This window comes from Cynocephalus volans, chromosome 8 (assembly GCF_027409185.1).
Source record: "Cynocephalus volans isolate mCynVol1 chromosome 8, mCynVol1.pri, whole genome shotgun sequence".
In the NCBI taxonomy this organism is placed as follows: Eukaryota; Metazoa; Chordata; class Mammalia; order Dermoptera; family Cynocephalidae; genus Cynocephalus; species Cynocephalus volans.
In genome coordinates, this window is record NC_084467.1 from 2,283,913 (window position 1) to 2,300,705 (window position 16,793).

General features: G+C 63.8%; 1 protein-coding gene across 1 annotated transcript in view; it reads right to left on the reverse strand.

Moving 5' to 3' along the window:
• Nucleotides 1-16,793, reverse strand: part of MEGF6 (multiple EGF like domains 6) — a 113,553-nt gene that overhangs the window by 8,070 nt on the left and 88,690 nt on the right. Inside the window, exons 14-36 of the mRNA XM_063105686.1 lie at nucleotides 16,058-16,186; nucleotides 14,179-14,307; nucleotides 13,304-13,438; nucleotides 13,092-13,226; nucleotides 9,887-10,012; nucleotides 9,285-9,416; nucleotides 9,076-9,204; nucleotides 8,808-8,939; nucleotides 8,064-8,192; nucleotides 7,836-7,964; nucleotides 7,382-7,510; nucleotides 6,848-6,976; nucleotides 6,477-6,605; nucleotides 5,596-5,724; nucleotides 5,317-5,445; nucleotides 5,090-5,221; nucleotides 4,779-4,907; nucleotides 4,081-4,209; nucleotides 2,880-3,008; nucleotides 2,553-2,681; nucleotides 2,197-2,325; nucleotides 1,959-2,087; nucleotides 1,104-1,232 (exon numbers count right to left, since the gene is read on the reverse strand). Coding sequence (XP_062961756.1) covers nucleotides 1,104-1,232; nucleotides 1,959-2,087; nucleotides 2,197-2,325; nucleotides 2,553-2,681; nucleotides 2,880-3,008; nucleotides 4,081-4,209; nucleotides 4,779-4,907; nucleotides 5,090-5,221; nucleotides 5,317-5,445; nucleotides 5,596-5,724; nucleotides 6,477-6,605; nucleotides 6,848-6,976; nucleotides 7,382-7,510; nucleotides 7,836-7,964; nucleotides 8,064-8,192; nucleotides 8,808-8,939; nucleotides 9,076-9,204; nucleotides 9,285-9,416; nucleotides 9,887-10,012; nucleotides 13,092-13,226; nucleotides 13,304-13,438; nucleotides 14,179-14,307; nucleotides 16,058-16,186 — 2,985 coding nt within the window. The remainder of the gene's footprint in view (nucleotides 1-1,103; nucleotides 1,233-1,958; nucleotides 2,088-2,196; nucleotides 2,326-2,552; nucleotides 2,682-2,879; nucleotides 3,009-4,080; nucleotides 4,210-4,778; nucleotides 4,908-5,089; nucleotides 5,222-5,316; nucleotides 5,446-5,595; nucleotides 5,725-6,476; nucleotides 6,606-6,847; nucleotides 6,977-7,381; nucleotides 7,511-7,835; nucleotides 7,965-8,063; nucleotides 8,193-8,807; nucleotides 8,940-9,075; nucleotides 9,205-9,284; nucleotides 9,417-9,886; nucleotides 10,013-13,091; nucleotides 13,227-13,303; nucleotides 13,439-14,178; nucleotides 14,308-16,057; nucleotides 16,187-16,793) is intronic.

The following is a 16,793-nucleotide window of genomic DNA, read 5'->3' on the forward strand; positions in this document are numbered from 1 at the left end:
CTGGCACTGCTGTGGGAGGGGCTCCCTATCTTTACAGCTCTGAACAGTTTGCGGCCAGGGCTGCCTTGGAGAGGCTCAAAAAGATGCACATACACAGTAATGGGCCCATATCTGGGTCCCCCAAGCCGAGGACCCCCAGTTGGGAATCCACACTCAGCCACACTGCAGAGACGTGGGCTGGCTCCTCACCTTTGCCTGTCTGCACGTCCTGCCCTGCACAGGCCCGTAGCAGGCTCTCACCTGCCTCCCACTGCCTCTGCAGAGACCCTTCCCAACACCTGCAGCAGGCTGGGCCTGGGGAGCTGACTGGGGGCACCAGCAAAGACTAGGCTGGCTAGAGGGGCGGGGCACCCCCAAGTTCTAGCTGCGACTGGAGGGCACGTCTGGGGCCACCTCCCCCAACTCTGCATGTGGGTGCATGCAGCCACAGGCAAGACAGTGCAGCCTGGTGTGCACACACATGCACTGGAGCACACACATGTGCCCAACGCACACATGCCAAATGCACACGCTGGGGCACGAGCACATGTGCCTAGTGGACACATATGCGGTAGAGCATGCGCAGACACCTGGTGCACACACACACCTGGTACAGGAGCTTACTACAGCATGCACATTCCTGCACACGTATTGCACACATGCACTGGTACACAGAGGCTGGTGCACATGTATGCACGTTTGCACACATATGTACTGGCACCCACTGGTGCATGCATGTGCTGGCCAACGTGCACACCCTGGCGCCCACAGACACATGCATGCGGAGCAGGGAGGGGCGGCACCTGCCACACTGAGGCTCATCCAGCCCTGCCCCTGGGGTCACAACTGTCTGCAGGCTCCTGCTGCAGTTTGCAGCCCACCCTTGTGGCTGTCTGGGCCTGGAGGAGTGGGCTGCTCTGGGCAGGCTAAGTGGCTGTGAGCTCACCCCTCGCCCATCAGAAGCCGACTGGACACAGATACCAGGCAGGGATAGCTGAGGTTCACTCTGGCTAGCCTGGTCCAGCCAACTCTGCAGTGGGGTAGGGGGAGGACAGGTCCTCGGCCAGGGGTGGGGCTGGGGAGGCCTGGTGTCCTCGCACCCTCCCTTGGGAAGCCCAACTCACCTTCCCGGCACGTGGGCCCCATGTAGCCATCCACACAGTGGCACTGCCCACTGACAGGGTCGCAGTCAGATCCACCCCCGCAGTCACAGTGCAGAGCACAGCCCGGCCCAAAGTAGCCCCCTCTACAATCTGCAGGGGCAGGAGAGAGCCCTGAGCATCCTGCCCGGGCCAGGGACCCCAGCCATGGGAGCCACTGGCAGAGGGCCTGGGTGGGGTGAGGCCCTCCATGTGGGGTGTGTGAAGCTGAGACCTCAGGCCTCAGTTTCCCCTGAGGAGTATCACAGTTCCTGCCGCACCTTACTGAACAGTGCTCTGTAGCCCACAAGTTCCTGCGTGGAAAAGCGCTGGACTCTGGGCACATACCCAGAATCACAAACCCCCGGGGGGGCAAAGAAAGCCTAGTGCTTGGGGACACTCCCTCCAGGGCACAACAGACCCAAAAGCCACAAGGAGGTCAGTGTGCAGCCCAAGCAGGACGGCCCCTCCTGTCCTCAGGTGGGCCCTCTCTTCCGCAGGGCTCACAGCTCCCTCGATGCCCCCAGACCCGGCTGGCAGATCACAGAAGTCTTTGCACCTAACTGGGGCTTTCTCTTGTGACAGCAGCCCCCGGCCCTGGGGAGGCCTCCTGGGGACTCAGTGGGTGGCCACAGGGCAGGGTCTGGCCCTGACAGCTCCAGCAGGAGCACTTTGTTCACACATGTCCCAGTAGTGTCACCCCCACCAGATGCAGAGGCCCTGGAAGGGCACAGTGCTCAGCCTGGGGCTGGCACAGACAGGCTCAACGAACGCAGTTGATACTGGCCACCGATGGAGATCCACACCCACATCCCCCTCCTGGCAATACCCCAGACTCACCCAGCTCACACATTGCTCCTGTGGATCCTGGAGGGCAAAGGCAGAGGCCAGTGACAGGATCACAGGGTGCCTCCCTGTCACAGACACACCGTTGGCGGCAGCCCTCTCCGAATGAGCCTGGCTCGCACCCTGGTGGGGGCAACGGGTCAGTATCACCCTCCTGTCCTGCATCTGGACTAGACAGGGCCAGGGTTGGGGGGAACAGGATGAGTAGCCCGTGGGGGCATGGAGCACTCACCCCTCTCGCAGAACTGGCCCTGGAAGCCAGCAGAGCAGAGGCACTGGCCGCTGATGGGGTCACAAGGGGCTCCGTGCTGACACTCACACGCTGCCTGGCAGCCAGCACCATGGAAGCCAGGCGGACAGGCTGAAGGAGGACCCTAGTCAGAGCGAGCCGAGGGCAGGCAGCAGAAACCTCCAGTTTGTCCAGAGGGAGCAAAGGACTGAGGATGGGGGCCCCACGAGAAGCCCCCTTCCACGCTTCCTCGTTCCTCCCCAGCCCCTGCTCCCAGCCCCAGCCCCCCAGATCCTCCAGATGGATGGACAGCTGCCTGCAGCGGCCCAATCGGGCAGGGGTCCGGGCCCCAGACTCACAGTGCTCACAGGCCTGGCCATAGAAGCCCGGGCCACAGTGACAGGCCCCCGTGGTGGGCTCACACGTGCCGTTGTTGTGACAGGAACACTCCAGGCGGCAGGCAGCTCCGTAGCGCCCAGGGGGACAGGCTGGGAGAGGGTAGGAAGGATGGGGGCCAAGAGGAACAGTCCCTCAGGCACTAGCCTGATTCAGGTGATGCCGGGAGCCTTGCCCAGCCCTAAGGCAGCCCAGGAGCTCCGCTCAAGGCTCCCAAGCCCCTCCCCTCCAGGACTGGTCCCCCAGCCCAGGGCACGGCCCTCCCTCCATGCCCAGCCGGCACCACACACCCAGCTCGCAGTGTGGCCCCGTCCAGCCCAGGCCACAGGAGCAGCTGCCGTTGGCGGCGTTGCAGCGGCCCCCGTTTCTGCAGACGCACTTGCGCTCGCAGCCCACGCCAAACCGGTCCTGGGCACAGCCTGGGAGGTGGAAGGCAAGAGCTGCCCAGAACGTCCCCAAACAGCCCTGTTCATTCACTCATGGTCCCAGGCAACACCCCCAGTCCTGGTCGAGGTACTGAGGATGACTCGGTGACAAACAGGCCGAGACCTTCCAGGGAATCTGAGCAGCTGCCCAGCTGGTGGGTAGGGGTCAGGGAAGTCTTCCTGGAGGCGGTGGCGTGCTGTGCACAGGCCCATCTTGGAAGCAAACATCCTCCAGACCCGAGAAGCAGCACGGTTGGACATCCGTGAACTCAGAGGTGGCTCCTCTGTGGCCCTCCTGTTTATGACCTGACATCTGCTGACTAACCCGATGGCTGTCGTCCTTCCTAGGAGTGAGGCAGGGCCACTGTGTCCTGGCTGGAGCCTGGTCCCTGGCTTCTGATCCTTTGCTGCTGCCAGCTTCCAAGCATCCCCCACGCTAAGGACTTGTGGTGGGGGTGGCAGCCCCCCGACAAGGACTGAGAGTGGGGGCCAGGCCGCGAGGCTGTGGATGTGGCTGTGGGGACTGGGTGTGTCATCATGACCAGGAGTCGCCACAGCCGCCCCCGGTGTCCACCCCATTTATCCACTTTGGCCTGTGCTCCAGGTTTCCCCCTAACTGGGGTCCCTGGTCCACAGGCCTGGTGAAAAGGGCCAGGAGGACCCTCTTCCAAGGGGACATCAGCCAGGAAGCTGACTCCATCCCCAGACAGAAAACAGCTGACAGACCCCTCCTGCTAGGGGCCAGCAGGGCTGTGGGTCGGAACCTGCAACCCCCACTAGCCGCAGGGACGTGGACAGGTCACTCAGGAGCCTGAGCCTCGGGGACTCAGGCAGTCAAGACAGGGCTTGGGGTGGCAGGGGACAGTCTGTCCCCACGAGTGGGGCAGCACTGTCAACACCAGCAAGGGCACCTGCTTCTTAACCCCAGGGCCTCCTGGGTCTCCAACGGCAATGCTGGTGTGAATGTACCCCTGGGGTCTGGGTTCCCCCCACTGGCCTCTCCCATGGCTAATCAAGCAAGCTCTGAAAAGTGCTGACGTGCCCCGTCCCCTGAAGCAGCACTTACCGTGCTCACAGTGGACGCCGGCCCTCCCCGGGGGACAGATGCAGGTGCCGGTCACAGGGTCGCAGGACGCCCCCTGCCCACACACGCACACATGGGCACAGTTGGGGCCGAAGCGGCCCTGTGGACAGGCTGCCGGGGAGGGAGCAGGTGAGGAAGGCCACCTTCCCTCCTGCAGTGCCAGCCCCCAAGGCGAGATGGGGGCCGGGAGAGCTACAGGGACTCTGTGTCTGCCCGAGACAAGGTGGAGTCGGCCGGCTCCCATGCCCCGCCCACCACAGCATCTCCTCCACAGGAGGCCAGCTGGCCTGTGCTGCAGGGACTCACCCCACTCCCACCCTGCCCCCACCAGCTCCACCTGGGTCCCAGACAGGGAAAGTGCTGACATGACCCAGGAAAAGGCCCCTCGCTCGGCAGGACACTCGTGCACAGTAGTGCTCCCTCTGCCCTGGACATTCCCAGGTCCTGCTGAGCACAGCCCAAGGCTGGGCGGGAGTTGGCCAGAGGACGGGTGGGATCACACGGACACCCCCAGGGCTGTGGGCCCTTCCTGCCAGGGAGCAGCAGCAGCCCGGGGCCAGGCCCAGCAGAAGGGGTGGAAAGGGCAGGGAGGTGGGCAGTTCAGGTTCTGGCTGGCTGGCAGTGCCCTGCCCACCGGAGACACAAAGAGGACTGCTCAGCCCTGCCACCTGGCCACTCACTGAGGCTGCAGTTGGCCCCAAGGAACCCGGTGGGGCAGCGGCAGGCCCCCGTGGCCGCATCGCAGGAGCCCCCGTTGAGACACCCACACAGCTGCTCACAGCCTGGCCCGTACCACCCAGGCGGGCATCCTGCAGGGACAGGGGACAGCTGCCAGGGGCTGGGGGACTGGAGACTGCCCCTGGCACCCCTAAACGCAGCAAGGCAACTCCCGTGAGGCCCCCATACACCCCACCTTCCACCCCCTCAGACAGGGGCCTTCCTGAGGACTGGGGGCCGGGGGCCCAGCAGGGTGGGCACGGATGGCACTCACGTTGCTGGCAGCCGGTGCCATGGTAGCCAGCAGCACACATGCAGGCCCCCGTGGTGGGATGGCAGGCCTGGTTCTCGCCGGGACACCGGCACATGCGCCCACAGTCCTCCCCAAAGGTGCCAGGCAGACAGGCTGGGAGCAGGCAGGACGGGGGTTGGTCCTGGCCCAGCCCCAGGAGTCACCCCGCCTGGCCCTCTCTGTGGGTAAAGGTTTGTGGGAGAACCTACCCTGCTCGCAGCCGGGCCCAGTGAAGCCGGGTGGACAGCGGCACTCCCCGGTGACGTGGTGGCAGGGGGCACCAGGCGGGCAGTGGCAGCGCTGGCCACAGGCCTCTCCGAACCAGCCGCGTGGACAGGCTGCGGGAAGGATGTGGCTGGGCAGGGTTGCAGGTGGGGGACAGTGGGGCACCCTTGGGCCAGGGAGGGCTCGGGGCAGTCACTGTGTAGGACCACCCCTGCCCCGGGCAGCTGGTCCCCAGTGCTGGCTGAGCTGGGGGCTGGGCTCACCATTCTCACACCGCAAGCCCCTCCATCCTGGGGGACAGAGGCAGGCCCCGGTGATGTGGTGGCAGGTGGCTCCCCGCCGACAGGCACAGCGCTCCTCACAGCGAGCTCCAAACGTGCCCTCGGCACAGGCTGTGGCAAAGCAGACGGATGGGAGGGCTGAGTCCTGCGGTCTCCATTGGGAGCCAACGAGAACGGGAGAGGGCCGTGTGGGCGAAGGGAGACATGAACACCCTGGGCCAGCCTGAGGGTCCAGCAGCGGCTGAGCTGCGTCAGCCCAGGCCTCCCACTGACAGCAGCCCCAGGGCCTGAGCTCTGAGCAGGGGGCGGCCTGGACTGCCCCCGGGGTGGAAGAGGGGCTGGTGAGCCCGAGCCCCGGTGGGAGGCTGGAGCTGGGGATGAACGTGGCAGCGTCCACCCTGACGCCCCCTCCCGGAGGCTCTGAAGGGGCTCAGCCCTGCTGGGTGACAAGGCCCTGCGGGTACAGAGGCTAAGGCCCGCTGCCCACTAAGCGAGACCCCCAGCCAGCACAAGCTTCAGACCAAGGGGGTGAAAGTGTCCCTCTCTGGAGTCGCTAGATGGGAACTGTGCTCCCACCCCCAGCGAGAGCATCACACATCCCTGCTCACTAGAGACCCGTCCAGGGGCCAACACACACCCCCACTAGCTCAAAGCAGCAGCCCCCACCCCTGTCAAGCAGCTTTCTGGGTCAAGACCCTCCCAGAGGGGACCCCTGACAGCTCAGACATGAGCCCCCGCCCTCTGCCTCACAACTGACCACCTGGGTGAGGTCCCACCCTGGGCCATGGTCCCTCGCCCTGGAGTGAGGCTGAGACCACCCCTTGACCCCAGCAAGGACTCCCAGACGCCCCCGCCCTACTCACAGCTCTGGCACTTGTCCCCAGTCCAGCCAGCCAGGCAGAGGCAGCGGCCCGTGTGCCGGTCACAGAGGCCATCGTTTTCGCAGCTGCAGCTGTGTTGGCAGCCAGCTCCGAAGCGCCCAGGGAGGCACTCTATAGGGACGGGGACAAGGGTGAGGGTCCCGCCTCCTGGAACAGGGCTGTCCCCGCAGACTCAGGAGACACTGGCCTGTGCTTCCTGCACCTGAGCCCTGGTTCCTGTGTCCTTAAGGACTAGCCTTGCAAGGAGAGGTGCCCTTGGCCACTCCCAGGACACTGCCGCCTGAAACCAGGAGCCCTCCTAGGCCGCCGGGTAGGACCACACCGGCACGTCCACCTCTGCCACCTCTGCTCACCGTTCTCACAGGCCAGGCCAGCCCAGCCCTCTGAGCATTCACAGTGGCCTGAGACAGGGTCGCAGGTCCCTCCGTTCTGGCAGAGGCAGGAATGTCGACAGTCCTCGCCGTACAGGCCGGTGGGGCAGGCTGGGGGCAGGGGAGAGCGGGAAGGCAGCCACCTGTAGCGTCCAGCCAGCGGGGCCCCCATGATTCAGTGGGCTCTCCAGCCATCCCAAGGCCCAACATCGCAATTTGAGGACAGGAGTGTTGCCTGGGGCTACTGCCATGATTACCTACCCCAGGCCCACCCTACACCCACCATCCTGGCTTTGGGGGGCACACACTGAAGGGTGTCTTCTCAGTCCTAAGCCACCACTTCCCCCCCCAGGTGTTCTATGGGGTGCCGCAGGCCCCTCCCCTCCCTGCCTACTGCTCCAGGTGAGGTTTCCATCCACCCTAGCCTCCCACTCCCACGTGACCCCATGCAGGCCCAGCAAGAGGCAAATGTCCTCCTCCAAGCCTGGACCCTGCTCTCTGGACTTCTGGACTCACCCTGCAGGCAGGTAGGCCCCATCCAGCCAGGGGCACAGCGGCACTGCCCATGGACGGGGTCACAGGATGCCCCGTTAAAGCAGATGCAGGCCTGGCTGCAGTTGTGCCCGTAGGTTAGAGCTGGGCAGGCTGCAGGTGGAGATGGGCGGTCAGGGGCCTGGCGCAGAAGGGACCCCGGGAGCAGCCGCATTGGGAGATCTCAGGCAGCTGGGCAGACGTGCCAGGGTCCCTGGGGCTGCCGTGCTCAATTCTACTCTCCCTCTGCCTTAGGTCACCCACTCAGCAGAGCGGCCACAAAAAGGGACCAACACTACAGCCTTGTGGGCAAGCAGTGTTCTCAGGGTGGCCGCCTGGCAGCTTTGGACACCCAGGACGGGACCCAGAAGCGACTCTCCCATGGAGGACCTGGCGCCCCCTCCTGCAGTACCCGGGGCTGAGCAGGGACCTCACGCACTCTGGCTGCAGCGGGGGCCACGGCGGCCGGCGGGGCAGAAGCAGGAGCCACTCACGGCATCGCAGGCGGCTCCCGCGGTGCAGTTGCAGGCGCTGCGGCAGTCCAACCCGAAGAAGCCGGCCGGGCAGGCTGCAGACAAAGGAGGTGATGGGGAGGTGCCCAAGATCCAGGGGACTCTGCCCCACACTCGAGGCCCCTGGCCCATGCCCGGCCTGTACCCCGGCTCACCACGCTCGCAGAAGGTTCCCCTCCAGCCGGCCGGGCAGGTGCAGGCCCCGCTGACGTGGTCACAGGCTGCCCCGTGCTCACACAGGCACTGCCGCTCACAGCCAGGCCCGAAGTGGCCCTGGGGACACCCTGAGACACGCAGCCCTGGCTCAGCGTCAGCCAGATTCCGAGAGGCTGACCCAGCCCCACCTGGTTTTGCCACCATCCCCAGTTAGGGCCCCGGGCAGTGGGGCAGGGCCTGGCTCAAGAAACCTCCCCTTACCCAGGGGGCTTGGCTCACTCACATGCATGCCCCACCCCCAGCTAGGAGCATTGCAGCATGAAGCCCCTAGGCTACACATTTAGGGTAGGGGTCCTCACATGGGCTGCCTGTAGGACCACCTGCCCCAGGCCCGCCAACCCCGCCTTAGGAAGCACGCACTGAAGGGCATGGCCCCCAGCCCTAAGCCACCATCTCCCCACCCCCAGATGCCAGGTGTCCTGTGGGGGTGGGACAGGCCCTGCCCCTCCCGGCCTGTGCTCCAGGTAAGTCTTATGTCTGGTGTGGGCAGGTGGGAGAGTGGGGACTTGGTCCAGGCTGTGGAGGGGGAGCTGAGGAAGCTCAGGTGAGGACAGGAAGGTAGAGCCAGGGTCCCCAGTGGCAGTGCACGTGTGCACATGCATACATGTGAGCAGGCATGTGTGTTCGTGCATGTGTGTGCTCGGGGGTGGGTGTGCATGGCCAAAGGCCAAGCCAGGACTCACGCTGCTCGCACCGCGGGCCCACATAGCCGGCCTCACACAGGCACAGGCCACTGGTGGTGTCGCAGCTCCCGTGGCCTGCGCTGCAGTTGCAGGGGTAGCTGCAGTCGGGTCCCCAGTGCTCGCTGTCACAGGCTGCAACAGAGCCCTGGGTCACCCCTGCCAGGTATGGGCACAGGGGCAGCTCAGGACAGGGTGGGGCCTGCTGCTGGCCTCCAAGCCTCCTGGGTGCTGGGTGGAGGCTTCTCCAGGGTGAAGAGGGCTCCCGTACCTCTCTGGCAGCTGAGGCCGGTCCACCCGGGGGCACAGCTGCAGCGTCCCGTGGCTGGGTGGCAGTGCCCGTCGTTGGCACAAGAGCACCTCATCTGGCAGCCAGGCCCAAACCAGCCTGCTGGGCATGCTGCAGGCAGAGCGCAGGGGTGAGCGAGGGGGCCACGAACACCTCGCAGCGGCTGAGGTCAGGGCTCGACCCACACTCACCGTCCTGGCAGCGGGAGCCAACGAAGCCCGGGCGGCACAGGCAGGCTCCAGTCTCGGGGTCACAGCCAGTGCCATGTTCACACATGGGGCAGATCTCCTGGCAGCCAAGCCCCCAGCGGCCCTCGGGACAATCTAGGGCCCCCCATGGCCAGTCAGTATCCCCCAGCTGCCCTTGCTAGACATGTAGGTAAACCTGTGCCTGGCACAGCCCAGATGCCCTCGTGCTATGGCCCAGGATGGGGAACCGCTGTTACCATCCAAGCCTGCCCAGGACAGGGGAGCTTCCTGGGTCACTGGAAGCCCTGCACACCTCCTGGGGCTACAGGCTGCCCACACACAGGCAAAATGGGAAGCCCGTTAGAGAGACGGGGAGACCCCTGTACAGACACAAGTAGCCAGGAGGTAAACCACAGGCCTGGGGGCTTAGCTGGGCAGCTGTGGACCCCCACTCCCGTACCCACGGTCCAATAACCGTGCACTCTCGAAATTGCTGTAGACGGGCCTGGGATCTGCAGGGCTGGGGTCCCCAAACCTGGCCCAAAACTGGCCCTCTGGAGTCGTGCAGCCCAGGGAGAAGGGGACTGGGGACCACTGTCACTCACCTGCCCCGCAGTCTTCCCCTGTCCTCCCTGGCGGGCACAGGCACTGCCCCATAACCCGGTGGCAGGGGGCTCCCTGACAGGAGCAGGAGCCCGAGCAGTTCACACCGAACGTCCCTGCTGGGCACTCTGCAGAAGCAGGAAGGGCCTCAGCCATCCCATGCAGAGCTGCTCAACCCAAACCTCTCCCCTACAGGGGCTCCTGGTAAGTGTGCCCCCCACCCTGGCACCTGCTCCAGCTCAAGCTCCGGAGGGTCTGTGGCACACAGCTGGGGCACCCAGGGTGACCAGGACAGGTCACAGGAATGGGCAGGGAGGGGGTGAAGGGTGGTCTCTTGGACATAGAGGGGCAGGAGCAGCGCATGCCTCAGCTGTCCAGGACCCTGGAGAGCTCCCAGGAGGACAGGGCAGGCTGCTCTCTACCCTCCTTCCACCTCGACCGAGGTCTGCCCCCCCAAGACCTCTGCTGGCCAGGTCAGTGCCCCTCACCTGGGGGTGCCAGCCCAGCCCCTCTCACTCCCCTGCCCCACCCAACTGGGAGCTCCTCACAGGACTCAGCCCCAGGGGCTGGGGGCACGGCCTGCATCCACCCACTTTACACCCAGATCCGGGGCCCCTCCCTGCAGGACAGGATCGAGAAGGTGCAGCAGACAGAGTGCTCTGCACACTAAGAGCGTGGGGGCCCTGGCGGCCTGGAGTCTCTTCCCTCCACCCAGCAGGTCAGTGAGACACTGGGGAGAACAGAGGCCAAAGAGTCCGAGCATCCTGAGAGGAGGAGCAGGCAGGCCCTGGGCCCGCTGCAGGCCTCAGGAAACAAGGTGGGTGCTACGGAGTAGGGCCCCGCCCCAAGGAGGGCCCAGCAGCTCGGGCTGGCAGAGCCTCCCTCCACATTCCCCACACCTGTCCTGGCCCCAGGGCCTGGCCTCGGCCTCCCCACCCCAGAACAGCAGAGCGAGAGGCTAGAGCCAGAGCTCTGGGTGGCAGAGAAGGCTTCTTGCCTGCCCAGCATGGTGTGGAATGGCCACTCTGGGGCCCGGCCTGCTGCTGGCACAAAACCCCTCCCTGGGCCTTCGTGGGAGCCTCAGGAGGGTGGGCTACGAGAGCCCCACACTCCACATCCAAAGAATCACAGAGCCCATGGGTCAACGTGCCCCACAGTGGGGCTGAGAGCCCTGAGAAGGAGTCAGCAGGATGGGCAGGGTTCCAGGCCTGGGCCTGGAGGCCTGAGAGGGGCTCTGGGAACAGACACCATGGTGAGTCCGTGTTACGAGGGCCCATCCCCGTGCGCACCCACCAGGGACACCAGCACGTCAGCAGGACTCTGAGCCCAGCACACAGGTGTGCACGGGGCCCTGGCACAGCACACGCAACTGTGTGGCTGAAGCAGCCCCACCAGGCCTCAGGGACCCCCCTCCACTAACTGGGGGCAGACACATGTTTGAGGCAGTAACCGTTTCCAGACCTAACAACAAGCAGGAGCCCACCATTTCTATAAACTGAGTGTCATTCCTGTGGCTCATCCTCAGGGCACTGGAGGCTTTAAGAAAAAAAAGTAAAGAAAAAAAAGACAGTGGGGAGGGCTGGGGCCGAAAGGCCCTTTCTGGCCTTAGCAAAGAAGCTGCCAGAGAAATGCTGGGGGCGCTTTTGTGGGGGGGCCTCCTCGCTGTCCCCTGCATGAAGGGGGACAGTCTAAAAGGGTCACAGGCATCAGGGGAGGGGAGCTGCAAACGTGCATCCTGTGTGTATAATTGTGTGTGGGCACATGTGTCTGTCTGCATGTGTGTATGTGTGCGCATGCATATGTGTGTCTGCCTGCATGCATGTGCATGCATGTGTGCAGGTCCACACATATGCATCTGTGTATATACATGTGTGTGTGCATTGTGCATGAGTACCTCCATGTATGTGTGCATGCATGTGTAAATGTGTGCATCTGTGTATATGCATGTGCATGCGTGTGTGCATGCCCATGCATGTGTGCACATACATGCATGTGTTATATGTGTGTGAGTGTTTGGGGCTGGGACAGGGGTGGTGGGGCAGAGAGAAGATGCCGGGTGAGTCAGGAGGAGGCTCAGTCCAGTGTCAGCATGATTCATCAAGCTCTCGTGACGCTTGTGCAGATGGGGAAACGGAAACTCAGAGCTGCTGAACGCCAGCCTGAGACCACAGAGCTCCTAAGAATCCAGGTTGGCCCCACGGTGCAGCCCCAGGAGGGCAGAGGAGGGGTGCTGGCACCAGGCTCCCACGGCTCTTCTCCAGCCCTGGTCACAGTCATGCTGGTCACACCACAGGCCCCCCGTGGCTAGGCGTGGACTACGTGTGCTGTGCCGAAGGAGGCACCAACCTGCCGAGCCCTGTCAGCGCCTGCTGCAGCGGTCCAGTTACTCAGGCTGAAGGCTTTTTTCCTTTCCCCACGAGCCAATGACAACACTTAGGTATTTCCTGTCCTGGTCATGAGACTACATGATGGCTTTAGAGACATCATCCTGCAGCCCCACGCATCAGACAGACAGGCTAGTTATGCGCTTGGCCAGGTCCACACCACGGTCCCCACCTCCTACTGGCTCAGGCTGAGGATCTGGGCCTCTTCCTCCAGGCGGTGACAGCCACGGTGCCCCACCCTTCCAGCCCATAGGCACAGCCTCCAGCCCCATGCACACTGGGCTGCTCACAGGGTCAGGGTTCGAGTTACTGGGGCGCCCCCCCAGCCCTGCTTCAGACAGCCAGGCCTCCCAGGGACACCTGGTGGCTCCTCCTCTTCTGCCCCATGTGAATGTGGGGCACCTGGGCTCTGTGCCTGTTCACACGCGTGGGCCGCACACCCATGTGGAGGGGCTCTCATTGCTGTCCCATGCTGCACCTCCAGCGCAGACCCCACGAGGAGGAGCTCCTGCTCCCGCTCCAGCCCACGACACGCTCAGTGTGTTCGGGTGCAGTGACAGAGTGAGGGAGTGCGGGACTTTGGAGAGGCACCGGTCCCTTTCTCTGGACCAGGCCCCAGGCAGACAGACCAGCTCCTGCCATGAGCCATCTCTACAACACAGACCGGTGGCCACACTGCTGCTGACCTTTACCCACCAGTGACAAGGGCAGGTAAAGGTGTCACCAGGCGACAGCCTCCAGCTGTGCAGCACTTCTGTGAACCACCTCCCAAGGCGGGCCAGACGATCTGGACCGCTGGGAGCCCCAGGGGCCAGCCACTCACCTTGGCCACAGTCCTCCCCCCGGTAGCCGGCAGGACACTGCTTCCGACATTCGCCACTCACAGGGTCACAAGCCACACCTGGTGGGCAGGTGCACGCGTGCCGGCACCCCGGCCCGAAGAAGCCCGGCTCGCACTCTGCAGGGGCGTGGGAGGGGTGAGCGGGTCCCGTGGACCCCGGGACCCTCCCTGCTCCCACCCCCATGTGCACTCACCGTCCTGGCACCGCTCGCCCCGGAAGCCCGCCTTGCAGGAGCAGCTGCCATCCTTCCTGTCGCACGACTGCGTGTTGGGCTGTACGCACCGGCACTCCTCCGAGCAGCCCGGCCCGAAGGCCCACGGCGGGCAGGCTGCACCCACACAGCCGTGAGGGGTCCTGCCCACCCACGGTGCCCCCCCCCAGGGCCCTGTTTCCACGCAGCCCTGGACTAGCATGGGTGATGGTGACGAGCCCCTCACAGCTGTGCCCCTTCCAGGCAAGGTCTGGGAATCACAGCACCTTGCTCTTGCCCAGGGGGCGGGGACAACTGTGCCCGCTTTACAGACAAGAACCAGGGTCTCGGTGAGGTTTAGAAGCCCCGGGTCATACCACTTCCCAGCTGGGAAAATCCCAGCTTTCTCCACTCTAAGCAGCCCTTTTACAGAATGACCGAAGGAGCTGTCTTCACCCGCCTTTCCTCTACCAGCCCAGCGCCCCCTTCCCTTCCCTCCCCAAGTGTCTGCAGACCCTGCAGAGGATGACCCAGCCGGGGCTCAGGGCTTGGCCTCACTGCCAGGAATCTCCAAAGGGCAGCATGAACCCCATGCCCCAGAAGCTTCCGTGGGAGACCTGCCCCCTGCCTTCACCTTCAGTCCACCTGCCTGCCTGGATCAGGGCTGGGTGGTACCACAAGGCTGGGACCACCCACCCAACACCTTGGAGGCCAGCCTAGGCATGGTTGGAGTCCACAGATGTGGGCGGACCCCAGACCCCACACCCCAGCTGGGCCCCACTGTGCTCTCCCAACACCGGCTGCAGGCAGTAAGGCACGGATGGTCCCCTCCACCCTCTGTGGCCACCTCAGACACTGGCAGAGGCGGTGGGACTCACCAAGATGGCAGAAGCGGCCGTAGAGCCCTGGGTCACAGAGGCAGGCCCCATAGAGGCGGTGGCACCGACCCCGGTTGGCACAGTGGCATTTTTTGTGACAGTGCTTGCCATAGAAGCCCTTGGGGCAGCCTGGGGGACAGCAGGGCCCAGTGAGCGCTGTGGGGAGCTGCCAGCCCACCCACACATGGCTGTGCCACGTGAGGAGACACTAGGGGGCTTCAGCCCCCAGCAAGGGAGCCAGGGGACACGGCCAGAGGGCTTTGGGGCCACCAGCCACCTCAGGACCTCATGCAGACTGGGGAGAAGCCAGGGGTACGAGACGAGCCTCCTGAACGTGGCGTCCCCAGCTGGCTGGTCCCCGCAGGGTCTGTGGCAAGGGAGGCGGCTGAGCACACTCCTCTCCAACCCTTAAGAGAAGCTCAAGGCTCACACCCCACTCTCTCCAGCAACCGGCCCACAACTGCAGTGTCCTAACTTCTGTCCCACAGAGGTCACCGAGCTCGACCTCTGGACCTCAGATCAGGAAGGACACATGGCCCCAGCTGGCCAGTGTCTCAGGCCCAGGCATCAGGAGGCCCCAGGGCCAGGAGAAGGCCTCTTACTTTTCCTCCCAAGATGCTTCCCTCTGGCTCCATCCTGCCCCAGGTCCTTCCTCCTGCTGACGGGTTGTAGTGGACCCAGCCCCAAAAGCTATGTCCTTGACCGAATCCCTAGGATCTCAAAGTGAGACTACCCTGCATTATCCAGGTGGGCCCTAAATCCAGCAACAAATGTCCTTTTCAGAGAGGCAGACAGAGATTTGAGACAGAAGAGAAGGCAGAGAAGGAGGAGATGGCCACGTGAGGACACAGGCAGAGACCAGAGTGATGTAGCCACAAGCCCAGCACACCAGGGCCTGGGAGCTCCTGCAGGGGCTCGATGAGTCCCCTGTCCCTGAAACTGGCTGGCCAGGCCTCCCCTGGGCCTCCCCTCCATCAGTTCACCTGCACAGGTACATTTTAGCTTCTGGGGAGCCTGGTGACCCTCCCACAGGCCCCGCCTGAGACCCAGGTCACGTGCATGCTGCAAAACGGAAGCTTTAAGGCTCAGACCCTTTACCTGCCAGAGCCCCTGAGATCGTACAGAGCCCACCCCTCACATGGCCTCTAACGGGCAGTGAGTTCCCACAGGACAGAAATGGCAGGTTGAAAGGGAGGAAAGGCAGGGACACTGACTGGGAGGGAAGAGGCAGGAAGCCCTGTGTGGGGCTGCCAGCCCCACAGAGCTCCGCACACAAGCCACAAAGCTCCAGGGGCGTCAGGGACAGGTTCACTGATGGCTACCTCACCCAGGCAGGAAGTTTACCATACGTGAGCTACATTCTCCAGGCTAAGAGGCAGAATTTCAAAGGTCTGAAGACTCAGAGATGAATATTGGCCACCTGGGAAACTTAAACTATGTGGACTCGAATTCCTCTAAAAATGCTGAAACTTCAGAGTTAGAAAGGACATCGGCACCCTCCCAGGCAGCCGCTGGCCTGTGCCTGATTGCTTCTACAAATCCCACCCAGCCATCCTACAGCCACACTTGAATGCTTCCAGGAACGGGGGGCTCACTACCTATCAAGGGGACCCATGCCAAAATGCTGTTTTGTTGAGTCTTCACCATCTGATATGGTCAGGCCCCGAGAAAATTAGCAACAATGAAAACTCGATGCCTCTCTCTCAAGGGCCTCACGTCCCCTCAACAGCCTGGCACTCTGGAGCCAGGAGGCCAGGAGGGACACCCAGGGCTACCTTCTCTACTCCAGTGGAAGCTGGTGGCAGCTGAGGGCTGGTGCCTCCTGCCTCCCTCACTCCCCAGGGGCAACTCCAGAGGCACCAGGAGGGGCTGCACGCACCGTCCTCGCAGTGGGCTCCACTGACACCCGGGGGGCAGCGGCAGGCCCCCGTCACAGGGTCACAGGTCCCGCCGTTCTCACAGCTGCAGGAGAGGCTGCAGTTCCTCCCAAAAGTGTCTTCAGGACAAGCTAAGGGGCCAACAGGGAAGCAGCACGGTCACCACCCAGCAGGAGTGCTCGCCACGGACGCTGTGAGACCCCTCTCTTGGGGCTGAAGGTGCCCCACTCAGAAACCTCCTGGAGAAACCCGTGAGGCACGCGCACCCCATCTGCCACCCACAGTCACGGCAGACATCGCTAATCAATCACTGCTTCCTCTCCCTCCGCGTGCCCACACCCCCGCACATCCCTCTGACCTGCCCTTTCAACAGGAAGACCCTCACAGACAGTCACCGGGACCTGGAGAAGAGCCCTGGCCTCCAGTTCACCCCTGAGGCTTTGGACAGAGAACAGTTCTCAAATGCGCTTTAGCTGCTAACTTGCTCCCACCAGGAGACAGGCAGGACAGTCCCAACTACATGGGGCCAGAGGGGCCCGCCCACCAGCTGACCTCAGCAGACAACTCCCCCCGTCGCTGCCTCAGTTATTTGTTGGCTTGCTTGTAGCAGGACCTCTAGAGACCGACATCCCCACATGGGGGGTGTCACGCAGCTTGCTTGTTCCTGGGGCACCCCACTACCTACAGCAGTGCCTGGCACGGACGCGACAGTCAGTGGACACTTGTCAAAGGAACAAA